The 16,675-nt window shown below is 42.6% G+C and overlaps 1 protein-coding gene across 1 annotated transcript in view; it reads left to right on the forward strand.

The window, feature by feature from the left end:
• The window catches only part of LOC136651472 (probable acyl-CoA dehydrogenase 6), an 83,891-nt gene that overhangs the window by 60,940 nt on the left and 6,276 nt on the right, over positions 1-16,675 (forward strand). Inside the window, exons 5-8 of the mRNA XM_066627891.1 lie at positions 5,212-5,379; positions 8,994-9,167; positions 13,650-13,811; positions 13,926-14,076. Of these exons, the coding sequence (XP_066483988.1) occupies positions 5,212-5,379; positions 8,994-9,167; positions 13,650-13,811; positions 13,926-14,076 (655 nt within the window). The remainder of the gene's footprint in view (positions 1-5,211; positions 5,380-8,993; positions 9,168-13,649; positions 13,812-13,925; positions 14,077-16,675) is intronic.

Genomic DNA, 16,675 nt, shown 5'->3' on the forward strand with positions numbered 1-16,675 from the left:
GATCCTCGTATGAGAGCCCAGAGTTTCCTCAGATTTCCAAAATTACTGTACTGTCTGGTTTTGCTTCCCATAGCTGCCCTCCTCTTATCACCTCACAGGTTCATCTCTGTGAGCCCTGGCAAGGCACAGCAATCCACCTTGCCAGGAAAGAGATGCCGCCAATAAGCTGTGCTGTGGATCAGTAGCTGATGACAGCATCAGTTGTTGCCTGCTCCCGGCCAAGCTCCCCAAGCCAGATAGATGGGAGGGAGAAGAAGGAGGATGGAGAAAGAGGAGCTAGAAAATAGGAGAAATGCTAGGAGAAGCTAGTGTTGCTGTGTCAGTGTTTTGAACCACATGCTGTTTTCTGTCTTCTGGTCCCAATTGGAACCTGTCCCATGGGAAAAAAACTCACTAACTGGATTACTAATCACACAATTTTTCAGTTCCCCTGTTCCCTCAGTAATAAGAACATAAGAACATAAGAACAGCCCCACTGGATCAGGCCATAGGCCCATCTAGTCCAGCTTCCTGTATCTCACAGCGGCCCACCAAATGCCCCAGGGAGCACACCAGATAACAAGAGACCTCATCCTGGTGCTCTCCCCTACATCTGGCATTCTGACTTAACCCATTCCTAAAATCAGGAGGTTGCGCATACACATCATGGCTTGTACCCCATAATGGATTTTTCCTCCAGAAACTCGTCCAATCCCCTTTTAAAGGCATCTAGGCTAGACGCCAGCACCACATCCTGTGGCAAGGAGTTCCACAGACCGACCACGCGCTGTGTAAAGAAATATTTTCTTTTGTCTGTCCTAACCCACCCAACACTCAATTTTAGTGGATGTCCCCTGGTTCTGGTATTATGTGAGAGTGTAAAGAGCATCTCCCTATCCACTCTGTCCATCCCCTGCATAATTTTGTATGTCTCAATCATGTCCCCCCTCAAGTGTCTCTTTTCTAGGCTGAAGAGGCCCAAACGCCGTAGCCTTTCCTCATAAGGAAGGTGCCCCAGCCCCGTAATCATCTTAGTCGCTCTCTTTTGCACCTTTTCCATTTCCACTATGTCTTTTTTGAGATGCGGCGACCAGAACTGGACACAATACTCCAGGTGTGGCCTTACCATCGATTTGTACAACGGCATTATAATACTAACCGTTTTGTTCTCAGTACCCTTCCTAATGATCCCAAGCATAGAATTGGCCTTCTTCACTGCCACCGCACATTGGGTCGACACTTTCATCGACCTGTCCACCACCACCCCAAGATCTCTCTCCTGATCTGTCACAGACAGCTCAGAACCCATCAGCCTATATCTAAAGTTTTGATTTTTTGCCCCAATGTGCATGACTTTACACTTACTGACATTGAAGCGCATCTGCCATTTTGCTGCCCATTCTGCCAGTCTGGAGAGATCCTTCTGGAGCTCCTCACAATCACTTCTGGTCTTTACCACTCGGAAAAGTTTGGTGTCGTCTGCAAACTTAGCCACTTCACTGCTCAACCCTGTCTCCAGGTCATTTATGAAGAGGTTGAAAAGCACCGGTCCCAGGACAGATCCTTGGGGCACACCGCTTTTCACCTCTCTCCATTGTGAAAATTGCCCATTGACACCCACTCTCTGCTTCCTGGCCTCCAACCAGTTCTCAATCCACGAGAGGACCTGTCCTCTAATTCCCTGACTGTGGATGCCATCAGGGCCCGGTGACTTATTGATCTTTAATTTATCAATGAGGTCTGAAACATCTTCTCTTTTAACCTCTATCTGACTTAACTCCTCGGTTAGGAGGGGCCGTTCGGGCAGCGGTATCTGCCCGAGGTCTTCTGCCGTGAAGACAGATGCAAAGAACTCATTTAATTTCTCTGCCATCTCTAAGTCTCCTTTTATCTCCCCTTTCCCTCCCTCACCATCCAGAGGGCCAACCGCTTCTCTGGCGGGTTTCCTGCTTCTAACATATTTGAAGAAGCTTTTATTATTCCCCTTAATGTTGCTGGCCATGCGTTCCTCATAGTCTCGCTTGGCCTCCCATATCACCTTCTTACATTTCTTTTGCCACAGTTTATGTTCCTTTTTATTCTCTTCATTAGGGCAAGACTTCCATTTACGGAAGGAAGCTTCCTTGCCCTTCACAGCCTCTCTAACTTGGCTGGTTAGCCATGCGGGCACTCTCCTGGATTTAGTGGAACCCTTCTTTCTTTGCGGTATACACCTCTGCTGGGCCTCTATTACTGTTGTTTTAAGCAGCCTCCATGCACTCTGGAGAGACTGGACTCTTTTTACCCTCCCTTTCAACCTCCTTCTAACCAGCCTCCTCATTTGAGGGAAGTCCGCCCGTCGGAAGTCAAGGGTTTTTGTAATGAGAGGCCTATGTATATATGCTTTCTCATATTATTCCTGCCCTTCATCTAAGGAGCTCAAGTTGGCACTTATGAGCCATCAGCACCAAAATAGCTACCACCAGGGCTGCCGGAGATTTCCTCAGGTGAAGGTGACTTTCATCCCCTTCCCCTGGGGAAAGCCCCAAGCCCCACAATGGAACTTCTCAAGTCTGTGCCAGCATAATAGCTGGCAGCTGGCAGATACAGGTCCAACAGAATTGAGATGCTCCATGTTGGGCTTTGGAACATGACACGGAGGATAGGATACGGTGGAGCAGAGATCCGCAGGTCTCCCTGCCCTGGTTCCTTCCCCTGCTCTGCCCTCCCCCCACCCTGAAACTCCTCCCTCCAAGGCCCTCACCACCCGCCAGAGCTGTGCTCTGGGTGGCATCCATCCTGCACTGGGTTCAGCACTGACTGGTACAGGGTCGGCACTGGAGCTCACTGTTCTCTGGGTGTCACAGATGTGCCTTATGGAGAGAGGCCATCAACTATTCTCTCTCCAGGCAGCTTCAGCTTTACTTCAAGACCCTTCCTTTCTGCCTGAGTACCTGAAAGAAAGATACTTTGCATTGGTGAAGGGATGGGTCAGAGTGAAGCCTTTCTAAGCACCTTGATAGAGACTTATTGAAGGATTGTCTGCTTAATGACTCTTTCTAACATTACAAAGGTCAGCAAGGCTGTTTTTAAATCACTGTAGCAAAGGGACTTTGTTAAGTTGATTTGCTTTAGTTCTTATTTTGCCATCCACCTGAGTTCTAGGAATGGAACCCTCACAATAATAATAAGACTCAACCTGTATTTACAATATATTTTTATCACAGCTGAATAACCTTCTTAAATCACCAGACGTATAGGGTTTGGAATAAGGTCTTGCAAAATGGAAGGCACTGTTTCCAGGTAGAGTAATTTTTTTTAACATTATATTCCATCGTGGAGCTCAAGGGTCACCCATCCAGTCACTGACCCAACCTATACCCACTTAGCTTCAGCAGTGTGGTGGAGTTCATGTGCCCTGGGATGAACTTTAGTACTCAACAGCATGGTCACAACAGGACTCTTTAACAGACTAATGTCATGATCCATAAGACAGCTGCAACACTCTCCCAGTGAGGTGAAACACACATCCCTGTTCCCCATGAGCCGAGATATTGTGTGGCACAGTGGCCTTGCAACAGCCACACTGCTGAAACTATTTGGAGTAGTCTCAGTAGGTCCCAGCCAGGGAAACCGGCTTCCATCCCTTTGCTGGGAGCACTCAGGGCTGCCTTTATCAGATGCAGTTGTGTTGGCAGATGTTGCTGGACCATATAGTATCCTTGCTCTGCTGGTATGTGTGGGGTTTGCCAGGCCCTGACTGTTTGTGCTGGCAGCAAAAGAGATAGCCTTCACAGTGCAGCAAGCTTTGGATTGCAGTTTTAATGTGCAGGTTTTGAGATATTGTTTTGTGCTGTCATTAAAAAGCTTTGCATAGTGTGACCTTGGGAATGAAGGAGCTAATGTTCCACATGCCATTGCAATGCAAATAACTGAATAGTTGCAGTGATCTGTTGCTTTATTCTGCAAATTGTAGGACAAAAGTGAATGTCTCTGCCAAAATGAATGAAATTATTGCCTCGTTTCATATTTAATTCACAAACTTCCTGTAGTAATTTCATAGAGTTGCTGTAAAACCAACAGTTAGACTTTCCCACTCTCTTCACTCTTACTTTGTATATTTCTGACAACAGAGCATACTTATAAAACTTGCCTAGTTGGTACTTGCATACAGATACCTAACCTTATCATTATTGTGCACCAGTGTACCTGGGATGTTTATTTCCATGCTGGTCAAAAGTCAGGGAAAAACTATGACCCCCATCTTCTGTGTTCTAGGCACAGATTGTGCAAAGCCAATGAGAGAGGAAAAAACAAAAGTCCATGGTTGCAATGTCCCCGTGCTTTAATAGAGTCAGGGTTGAAAGGTTCAAAGAAAGTTTGGGGCAAGAAAAAGTAGCCAAGCTTGGAAGAAAAGGGCAGAGCATGTGCTTTGAATGCAGAAGATTCCAAGTTCAGTGTGTAGCATCTCTAGTTAAGAACATAAGAGCCCTGCTGGATCAGGTCAAAGGCCCAAGCCTCCTGCAGCTTCTCAAGCATGCAGGGAGCCCTGTGCAACTTTCTGCAGAGCTCCCCACAGCTTCAGAATTGAAAGTGGAGCGATTGCGCTCCACTTCTGTTTTAGTGGAGGTGGGGTGCGATTGCTCTGCTTTCGCTTTCAAAGCTGCGGGGAGTCCTGCAGAAGGTTGCGCAGGGCTCCCCGCACCCCAGGTGGCTGCAGGAGGCTCAGGTAAGTGGACCCAAGCTCCTGTGCTGCTGCCTCTGCCCTGCCTCCTGGCTGCCCCAGACCCTTAAGGGGAAACAGGCCAGGGCCCACAGGCTGGGGTGTCGCGATACCCCAGTTTAAAAAGCCCTGCCATAAAGGATCAGGTAGTACATATTGGGAAAAGGTGCTCTCCTGAGACCACAGAAAGCCTCTACCAATCAGAGTTAACAATACTGAGCCAATGATATTACCTAGTTTAAAGCAACCTCGCATGTTTGTTCCTAAGATCCAATAGGTGTGAGCCAAAGTCCCATGCACTTAGAGCTTTTCTTATTTGTCTTATATGAAAGGATACAAGAATTTCTCACTGGAACATGTCCCTCCTAATGGAGAACAGGGCAATCCCAGCATAAACAGAGCTTGCCCATGGAGCAAAGCCAATAGATTGGGCTTCTCTCTCTTGCAGTGCTGAAGAATTCATTCTTCAAGTATCAGTCAAATGCTCAGATTCCTTGCTCTGTTCTAACTTCCTTTTTACTTCTAAATAGGTATCAAGACAAAAGCTGTAAGAAAAGGGGACGACTTCATTATAAATGGAAGCAAAATGTGGATTACTTCTGGGTGTCAGGCTGATTGGATGTGCTTATTGGCAAACACAAGTGACGGACCACCTCACAAGAATAAATCACTTCTATGTCTACCAATGAAGCTACCTGGTAATTAAAGCTCTGTCTCTATGAAGGTACTATAGAGCAGGGTTTCTCAAACTGTGGGTCGCGAGCTGATGTCAGGTGGGTCCCGAGAAGGTCCCAGCCACCATCTTGGAATCTGGCAGTTGAAGTGGGTGCTGCCATCTTGGAAACTGGAGCCTAGCAAAATAGACTGGTAAATGGAAGTCTTGCCCTAATGAAGATAATAAAAAGGAACATAAACTGTGTTAAAAGAAATGTAAGAAGGTGGTACGGGAGGCCAAGCGAGACTACGAGGAACGCATGGCCAGCAACATTAAGGGGAATAATAAAAGCTTCTTCAAATATGTTAGAAGCAGGAAACCTGCCAGAGAAGCGGTTGGCCCTCTGGATGGTGAGAGAGGGAAAGGGGAGATAAAAGGAAACTTTTATCTGGATAGTTAAAGGAAACTGCAGATAAAAGGAAACTGCAGTGGTACCTAAAATCACAGGAAAATAATTTGGTAATCTAACTCTGGGATCTCTGTCTGATGGAGCTTGTGGACCCTTTTGGAATTCTGAGAAAGGGTGGTGGGCACCAACACAACATGGCTGCTGAAGGGGTGAGGCCAGTCACAAAATGCCACTGAGGGGGCAGAACTAGTCCCTTAGAAAAGAAGTAATAGTTCTCCACTACTACTGCAACTCTAGGCCTTAAAGGGGAATTAGACAAATTCATAAAGAAATATGATCTATTAGTTATTCTTACCCATGGCAAGAAAACTCCTGTGTTCTCAAACTTTTAAAAATGTTGCCTTAAAATGATGTGCTCTATAAAAGTCAGCAAGCATCATTCCTTATGGCTAGGAAATGCGAAATGGCTGGGCAGAATGAAAAACAGATACAAAAGCAGACAATTTAATATTTTATGGGTAGCCTCTACTCTCTCTTGTAAGTGTAAATATGTTGTTAACAACCCAGTCCTATCTAACTTCCCACATTGCTTCCACTGCATCCTGTGAGGGAGTTTTGGCTGCTGGAGGTCTCCCTGGGGCAAAGGGACTTTTGACCCCTTGTCCCAGGGTAAGCCTGGGCTGCAAGTCTGTTAGCTATTTGCCCCCACAACTGATAAAGAAATGAGACAATACGTTTGGATTGAAACTGGGTCACAACTTAATGTAACAATCTTCAGTGAGGTCTATATGAAACTCCTTCCCCAAAGCTGGTTTATACCTATTCCAGTTCCAAGATCTTGCCATCCCTTTGCCCTTTCCACTGGCAAACCCACCTTTGACCAGAGCAGCTGGTCCATCTCATAATGGTTTCTGCTTCCCTTGTGTATTTGGATGAAAGAATCTTATCTCTGTCCCACATCCCAAAGCTGAAGAGCCTTCAAAGGGGTGAAAAAAGATTCATAGTGTAGGGCAGCAAAAAGAAATCCTTGCCTTGGCCAAGCTAGCAAAAGGGCCAAAATTCCTGCTCAGTCCCAAAGCAACCAGCTAATCCCACACTGTAAATAGCAGGAGGGTGGGTGGGTGTCTCAACTTCTAACAACCTGAAGCCAAACAGGAGGAATTGTTTGCTATAATGCTAGCTCCCTTTCCATAACTGGCTCAAACTGATTCAAGCAAACCCCCCCCCCCCCGGCCAGCCTTGTGCCTTTCTCCAGTGGGGTGAGACAAATCCTCCCCCACACAACAATGTTTGGAGAGGAGCAAAAAAATCTCTCTCTGTATTTGTAACCTATTGTGGGAACAAATCTATTAAGGAAGGACCAAAGGTTAGCATGAATACTTCCAAAAGCATCATCTGAAACATCCAAACAAAACTGAACAATAGAGTTTTCGGTCTGTTATGTCTGAGTCTTGGAGGATGTCCACCAAAGCTGTAACCAAGCTTTTTAATCCCACTTTCTTTTCTGCTCTTGAAAAAGCCACTGAAAAAAAAACTATGATTACTGTTTTTCTTTCTAAAATGCATTTAAACTCTTGGTCACTTCGCTAAGTTAAAGTTTCAAACATATACATAGAATTGGGAGAGACTACAGCATTTGTTGAGGCTGTGCATCAGGTCTGAAGGGTATATCTGACCCCGAAAGCTTTTTCTCCAAGAAAAAAACAAAGTCCCTTTTCTCTTGAAATACAGTGGTCAATCCTGATCCGTGGTCTCAGTATCCTCAGATTCCACCATCTACGGATCCTGAGACCGCAAAATTGGCATGCCCAGCGGAAGTGTTTGGAAAATGCTTCTGCAATAAATTCTGGGGTGCACTACGGCCAAGAGAGAGGGCTGTGGGCCTTGGCACTACCTGGAAGTAGCTTCAGGGAACACCAGTCCTGCAGCTGGCATGGTTTATGGCACTAAGGTAGGGAACACAGTTTTATTTTCATTTCTTTTTACTTTTTAAAAATTTAAAGTGGATTTTACCATTCATGGATTTTGGTATCCATGGGGGGTCCAGAAACAGAACCCTTGCAGGTGCACAGGGCCCATTATAATGGGCTTGTAAGACAGTCATTTGTCAGCAGGTGCATAGGTTGGTTTGGGTTAGGGGGAAGTCTGGGTGAGCCAGGTACAACTTGTCAACCTTCTGTTGCCTAGACAGATTCCAACAGGAAGACCCTAAACAACGTTTATTGAGCATCCACAGACAAACTTAATTACCATGATTTAGCATTACAAGAATGTGGACTCCCTGCTTCCCTTCTCTCCTCCTTAGCATGTAGTTAGCAACGTTCATTTATGATTTATAACAGTTTTCACTTTGTCAGAGTCAGATTCTGGTTTGATATTTTCGTTTTTTAACTAACTATATTCTGATGAGCTGGAAAACAGGCTTGTTATAAACTCAACAGAACTTCTAATTACACTCATAGGATTAAGGAAGAGGCGAAGGAGTTTGCAAGACTAACAACCCAATCCTGAGCTCTGTGCGCTGGCTGTGCGGAGGAGCTGCCAGCAGCTGCCCAGTTGCCATTAGGATGCCGCAGCAACCATTTTTGGCACCGCAGCAGCCCCGTGCTCTGGGCAGCTCAGGATTGGGCTGCCCAATTTGTGCAGTGGATTCTCCTGATGCTGAAACAGGGTCTGAACTTATATTTTGTACCTGGGAAAATGAAACTCTTCCACTGATAAAGTGTTTGTTGTGTGAGTTAAGGGTAGCTATTTATGGATCAGGTGCTGAGATATTTTAATGAAAACTGAAAGAGTTGAAATATTTCAACTTAATTGTTTGTATTATTTTAAATGTTCCTGTTTGCTTTTATTGCATTGTTGTTTAGGTTTCTTCATTCTACACTAATAAGCAAACCTGATGATGTGACATTTGCAAAACGTCTGCTTAGCTAACTAGAAAATCATTAACTTTTCAAGATTACAGAAAGCAAGACCTCCAAGATCTTAAAAATTCTAATTTGCTAATTAACAATGAAAGTGCCATTTTTACCGATGATGTGGAAATTGAAGCATTTACCTTATATTAAAGGCTTTAAGACACTTGCATGTTTTCTTAAATTTAAAATTTTTAATGCTTTATCATGCATCAGTCAAAAACTTGATGACAGAATGCTTTTCTTGGTAATTCTCTCTTCTAAAGAAAATTTTATGCTTGCAATTGAGGATAATTGCTTCCTGTAACTTTATCCATGAACATTCGTTTTTAGGTGTTCACATTGGTAAGAAGATAGATAAGTTGGGCATGAGGTCATCTGACACAGCTCAGATCGTTTTTGAAGACGTCCGAATTCCCAGCAAATACCTCATTGGCGAAGAGGGAATGGGTTTTACGTACCAGATGTTGCAATTCCAGGAGGAGCGTATGTGGGCAGCAGCCAGCAGTGAGTCATACCAGACTTTTGGCAATGATGCATAAGGCCTTGTATATAACTTGTAAAGTTTTTTTAGGTTGTACAATTGAGCTGCATTTTGATCTGAGCACTTGACTATAGTAAGTGAAACAGATCACTTTTTATATGTATAAGTCAAGTCTCTTTTTCCTCCATTCTGCTTTTCCCTGGCACAGCATGTACAAAATAAACACGTACAGACATGGATCAACGCACAGATGGTGATTGCAAATGGGGAATAGGAGAATCACAATACAGGTCGCCCTAGTTATATGTGGGTTTGGAACCTGCAGATTTAACCTGCAGTAGAGGGTCTGACCTGAGCTCCTGGATATGACCCGTGGTGTTCGCCGATTGCATCCAGGAGGCTTTCTGTGACCAGGAGAGGCAGCGTGCAACCTCTGCAGGCCTCAGAACACCTTTGGATGTGATAGGAGAACATCACTAGTTGTGTCCGAAGGTCTTATTGGACCCACCCCATGGATTAGCTTATCCACGGGTTTCAGTATCCGCGGCAGGTCTGGGAAACGGTAGATACTGAGGTCCAACTGTATAAACTGAACATAACAAACATCAAGTTTTTAGGTGTGTTCTGAATGTAGTTGTGATTAAAAATTAAGTTGTACATTTTTTATGCCTTAAGACGTGGAAGGATAGTATTTTTCTTCCATATAGTCCTACAGTCTTCCTTTCAGCACCTCAAAATAAAAATTAAACACTTTCCCTTTATTAGTTAGAGCAGTATTTCTCAAATTGTAGTTTGGGACCCACTAGAAGGGTCGTGAACCAATTTCAGGTGGGTCCCCATTTATTTCAGTGTGTATTTTATTTTTAATAAATTCGATTTGATGCTACCATGGTATGTGACTGCATTTGGAGAAATGTTACAGATCTGTACTTTTAACAGGCTGTACTGTATATGCGCTTAACAATGATAGTCCATGGAACTTACTCTTGGGCAAGATCGTAGCCTTTGGGGTGTTTGGGGAATTTTTTTAAAATACATTAGCCACTGCTTGGGAGGGTTAGGAGGGTTCTTATTTATTTTAAATAATTTTTTAAACTTATTGTAAACTTTTAATTTACTTAATTTGATTTGATTTTGTCATGTGAGGGTGTAAAAATTTTTCCTGCTTGATGATGTCACTTTCAGCCATGACATCACTTCCAGGTTAACTGACAGAGGGCACAATCCTAACCAGGTCTACTCAGAAGTAAGTCCTATTTTGTTCAATGAGGCTTATTCTCAGGAAAGTGTGGTTAGGATTGCAGCCAGACTGTTGTTCTAAAAAGTGGGTCCCAGTGCTGAAAAGTTTGAGAACCACTGAATTAGAGAGTTTTATTACTTAGTGCGATGTGTTTCATGTTGCCATTTGTTTTACAGAGTCTTTGAGTAGGATGTTTGGGTTTTAAAAAAGAATTCCTGTTCAAAATGCTTCTGTTACAGTTTCATTTTAGAGATCACTTATGGTATGTTCTTATAATTAGCATAATAAATTTGCACATTGGATCTGTCTCTGCAGTCTAATAAACACCTGTGCTGCAAAGAGAACTCTAATCTCAGCTGCATTTCTGCTAACTGAAAGGGGAGAAATGGAGAATTGTTCCATTTACCAGAGTAGCAAGTTTGCCCTTTAGAAATTTAGCAGAGAGTTCAAAACGTACAGCTTCAATTATGAAATGAGCTATAAAATAGCAAGGAAGCAGGTAAAGTTAAAATGGTTTTAGATGACAGCTGAGAAGAAATATTTTTAGCTGTGTAGAAACAGCAGGGGAATGGGAAATGACTACAATTTTGTACATTCACAGATCCCTCCTAGCATGCACAAGAGTAATGTCACTTGTCTTAAATACTGAGTTGAGAAATCATTGCTGACATAAAAATTGTTTCCACAAAGGGCCTTTTCCAGCTGCTTTGGGACTACAGGTCCATCCTATTTATACACGGATTTGACTCAGCACGAATGGCCCCTGCAAATGAGAAAGAATGTGCTGATCCCTGGAGAAGGGGAAAAATGGATTCCTTAAAAATCAGTTTTAAAAACTGAACAGTCCTTTAACAACAGCCTCCTTAATGAGGGAGAGAGAGGGCATTAGGCTAACAATTCATCAATCCTTCTCTCTCCTTCCCCCAGTGAAAGAAAGGTGATCATTTTGCATTGGTGAAGGGAGGGGCTGAGTGAAGTGCTGATGAATTGTCTTCTTAATGACTCTTATCTTAGAGTCAAAAGGTCAGCAAGGCTGTTTTTCAATCACTGGGGCAAAGAAACTTTGTTTTTTAAATTGATTTGCTATAGTGCATTTTTTTTATCCACTGAGTGAGTGCTTGGAATGGAACCCACATGAGTCTCAACCTGTAATTGATTCCTAAACAGCAAAGGGGAAAGTCAACCAGATTTTTTCAGCTTTTGAAAATGTTGATCATTGAAATTTTATTTTAATTTGTAGTGTTTGTAGTATCCTGGTAATAGGATTAGTTGAGGTTCACAGGGAACTCTTGATTAACGAAATACCACAACAATATTTAGCAGTTCACAGAGGCTTTGATACATGGACAGAGATCTTCACCAACAGAGGCTGCTCCATCCTTTCTGTTTCAGAAAACACATCATGCATGCCTTCATACTGTGTACTCACTACTTTCTTGGGGAAATCAGAAGCTCACGCCCTTGACATGTGACCCCACCCTACCCCATCCAGCATGGGACAAAAATAGCAAGTAAACCAGCATGTGTAAATTACACATCCTCACTTTATTATGGTACAGTAGGCCCTCCTTATCCGTAAGTTCAGCACCTGCAGATTTTTATTTTATTTTATTTTGTGCAACAGAAGAAAAACATACATAAATGTGGTCACTGTTACTTAAAAAAAAGAAAGGGGAAAAAACCGGATATATCAGCAGTCTACAATATTAAATAAATCCATGCATTTTACTCGGGTGTTCTGAGGCATGGGGAGGTACTTTGAAGGCTTTTAGCACATTTGACAAGGGCAAAGCAGAGAGGTGGGAGCCATAACTAACCAATGCTGCCCCCCTTCCAGCTTCCTCTACAAACATACTTTCTTCTAGAAGAGCTTTTGTTTAGTCCTTCTGATAAAGCAGCTGCTGTTTCAATTAGTTTAGGCTTTGGAGAGGCCTCCTTCAGCAATTCTGAAAACAAGGCTATGCTTTCTAATCATCTTTGTATCTCACCCTATCAGTAAGCATGTGTTAATGATGGGGCATGCTGTCTGCAGGGTAGTGACATTATTCCAAGAGGAAGGCAGAAACTTTCACACTGGATTGTGATGTAAATCTTTCTCAACTACACAGACCAGCATAAAGTTAGTTACACCCAAGTGAAGAAAACATGGCTGATTTAAGTTCTGCTAAAATATAATGAGACTTGGCTCTGCATGATTTTGTCTGGCTTAGGTCCCTGTGCTACCAAATTATTAACGAAAATAAAGGAAAAAAGGCATTCCAGGTGGAAGATTTGTAAAGGACAGAAAGAAGGATTAACATAAGAAATTGAGTATGTTCTCCTAGTTTTCACTGTACACCCTCATTGATGAGGTAACATATCTGTTCCATTCTACTTTTTAAAAAAATTCTCTTCTCAATATATATTAGGAAACTTGTTGTTATTGTTATTATTATAAATGCTAACTGAAGCATAAAAATGGGAAAGTATATAGCAATTCATGTGACCTTGAAAGTTGCTGAGCTATATGAGTTCAGCACCTGTAGCTAAATGCTGGTTCATCATTTGATTCATACACATCACTTTTCAATGGAGTCAGCTGTTAGTTGTAAAGTAAAGTGACACACAGGGATTTGTGAACTAGGACTGGTGAAGCAGACAGTGTATGATCATTTAAGTATAGGCTTTAATCCCAATTTTTTTCAGTGTACATGGCCATTTTAATCTTGCCTATGAATTCCAGTGATTCAAAGATTTGGAGCAGTTTGGTAACATGGCCTGCCTACGTTGGAAAAACTAGGATCCTCTTTAGGGCCAAATCACACAGATTGTGCTAAATGGAGAGTGTGGCCTGGTAATGTTGTTAAAATGAAAAAGCAGCTGGGACAGGGGCTGTGAAACAGTGTGGAAATGCTGCAAAGTGGTTGGGGGTTGTTGGGAACTGGCCTCCACTGTTGTTCTGCTCTTGATTGCTTTCTTCTATGCATCATTTAAGGTTTAAATTTGCCACTGCAGTTCCACTCCGTTTCATTCCCCCCCCCATATTTTTTTAAAAAGAAACCATTGGACCATATTGTGCATTTAGTGTAATACGTGGTTTTTGCTATTAAGTACACACTGTGGCAGTCACATGATCATTTCAACACGCATCCAGACACAACTTGCATACTTCAAACCCACGTTCCAGTCTTACCTGCATCATCCCTTATTTGTCAGTTATCCAGAGGGTGGTTCTTAAACCTTTGAAAAAGGCATTTACTTCCTCTTTGTTTCTTGATTTTTGTAGTTCTGACCTCACTTAGCAATGCAATACAAGAAACTATAGACTATACCCAGCAACGTAAGGCATTCAACCAGCCAATACTACATAACCAAGTGGTGCACTTTCGTCTGGCTGAGTTAGAAACAGAGGTGGAGCTCCTTCGTTCCCTCATCTATCAGGCTGTTGGTAAGCCTAGTAAAGTTTTGCTACAGATATTTGTTTGACATGAAAAGAAAATATTATTTTAGAACTGGATGTTCAGATAGGCAACTCAGTGTATGACTTGTGCTTTTATTATAGCTCTGTACATATGTGGCCACGATGTGACCAAATTTGCATCCATGGCTAAACTCAAGGGAGGACGTTTGGCTCGGGAGCTAACTGATAGCTGTCTCCAGTTCTGGGGAGGAATGGGATTCAGTAATGAGGTTCCAATCAGCAGACTCTACAGGTACGTGTGTGTATGTGTGTGTGTGTGTGTGTGTGTGTGTGTGTGTGTGTTTCAACTATTACGTAGTTGCACAAGTACATGTTAATTGATGACAATTGTCATGGGTCACTACAAGCTATCAATGAGTAAAGAAAAAACCTTTCCTATTAGCTCCAGGCATCCATGTGTCCCTAGGCATCAATGACCCATGACTTGTAGTGACCCATGACAACATGGCTATTGGAAAAAATATAGCAGCCCCCACCTCAGTATTGCATCCCAATCAGACTTCTAAACTCAACTGTCAAACGTGTTTATTTGTCTATATTTATATATGAATTTTTATTCTACCTTTTTAACCTTCAAAGAAGCCCTCAAGGCAATTCGCACAATATTAAAAATGTAATTATCAATTCAATAAAAATAAAACACAATAGAACTGTAAATAATAAAAGACCACTCTGTTACCAAAAGGGCTGTTTTGTTTAGGGGAATTAGTATATTACCCTTTTTAGAAACTTCAGGATCGCAGGCTAGATAACAAGACGGCGTAATGCAGAAAAAATTCCTTTTTTTGCTTAAAAGGGAGACTGAGAGAAAGACAACTATCAGTATAAGATTATAGTTTTATTACAAAAGCACAAAGGTAAACATAATGCACATGAAAAATGATGAGCCTTGGTCCTAGTTCTTGAATATATTGTACCTAGCTTTCATGGTGGTTGCGTGTGCATTTGGTATTTGGTGCATCCCGACGAAATTAGGAAAAGGGAAACTTGTAGGGAAGAATTTAAGGGGTCCCTGGTCTGTTCTAAACCCAGTTGCTAACTAAAGATGGGGAGAGGAGGGAAAAATAGATGGGAAAGAAGGAAGGAAAAGAGCTTCAGACGCATATAGTTACCTGTCCTGAAAAGCAGTTGGATGGGGGCGCTGGAGAGTCCTATGGAGGAGGACCTCTGCCTTGGAGGGGCAGCCAGAGAGAGGGAGCACGTGGCCGGAGCTCTCTCTTAAAAGGGTTTTTGCTGACCTGGATGCTGACCTGGATGACCCGGATGTGACCCAGAGCTGATCTGGATGCGCTTGCTCACTACACACAGTGGGGCACTTGGAGCATGCAAAGATTAGGAAGTCAGCTATCAGCCATGGCTGGCTTCCTGGGGGGGGGAGGGGGAACTGAAACATTCAGTAGGCCAGGACCATTTCAAATCTGCATACAGTACTTAAGCAGTGATTAAGTTAAACAATACAATGATTTAGACTTTGTTGCTAGAGTCTTCCTCCCCTAAGGTGTTTGCATATACAGTGATTGGATTAAGAGACACTTAAACAATGATTTACTCTTCCAGTGTCCCTAGAGAAATAGGTGAGCTTGTGACTTGACTCCTTTGTGGCCTGTATGAGAAGTTTTGCCTGTATGATATTTTAAAAGGAAAAAGGGGATTTTCACATAACAACTCAGAACAATAAATCAAATATCAAGCAAAGAGAAAACCACCTCGGAGGGTGGGGAAAACAATGAACAACATAGGAGGCATCAGTTTAATTAAAATGCCAATCTAAACAGAAAGGGTTTAACCAGGCAATGGTAAAACTGATAGCAGGGGGACCAAAAGGGGGTGAACTGAATCCCTAAAAGTGCTTTGCACATGAACGGGAAAACTATGCGTGTAGTTTCACATTGAGGTGTTCATAACAGTTCTTGCTGCTGAAGAAAAGCAAATTGAAAAGCAAATTGTCTCCTCAGCTGTGAGCACACCAACTCAATGCAGTTAAACAACGCAGCCCTGTTTTAAGCAAGGGTTCCCACATTCTGGCAATTGAAAAAAAAATGTTTATAAAGAGCACCATGCATGTGCAGTGCTCTTGGCATGCACCCTAGAGGCATGTGTGTGAGATAAGAGGGGAATACCTTTTAAAGTGATGTGTCCTGTGACACATGCAGCAGGGGGCTGGACTACATGATTGCCAAGGCCCCTTCTAACTCAAACATTCTGTAACAATTGTCCTCCATTTCTTGGTTGGAAACTATTGCTTTCATCCATATGAAACCTTATGCAAATAAAGTCAACTAAAACTTATTTGGTTAATCAACTTGGTATCTTTCATTGGATGACAGCCTTACTAAAGGGTGGACAAAAGTACTTGCTATGCCTTTAAGCATATTCCTTTTGCCATCTAGCACTAGAACATCCAGCACTAAACCTTTGCTTTCACAGATGAAACCATGGATTACATTTGATTTTTGCTACCAACTAATATCTTATTTATCATGTAATATGGAGAGCCGTCACAGTAAAAACCACATTCGTGAGACCCTCTGTTTTTATTTTTGAGTGACAGAAAAAGCTTCTCAGTCATTGGTGCTCCTTTTTTGCTCAGATTTGTTGCAATATGTTGACATAGCTATGATGCCTGTATGGTAGGAAGCTTCAATTATCCTAACAGCACAGAACATCTTTTCCGTCACAACGTGAAGACTATTTTGCTGCATAATTTTTAGTAAGCTCTTGAGGAAGTACTGGCTTCCGATGACACAGAGGTCATTTTGCTCTTACTACAACAAGCAGCTGGGTAAGACTTTCACACTGAAAGTTGCTTCATAGGAGGAAGATTTTAGTCA

Source organism: Tiliqua scincoides, chromosome 5, assembly GCF_035046505.1.
Source record: "Tiliqua scincoides isolate rTilSci1 chromosome 5, rTilSci1.hap2, whole genome shotgun sequence".
Classification (NCBI taxonomy): domain Eukaryota; kingdom Metazoa; phylum Chordata; class Lepidosauria; order Squamata; family Scincidae; genus Tiliqua; species Tiliqua scincoides.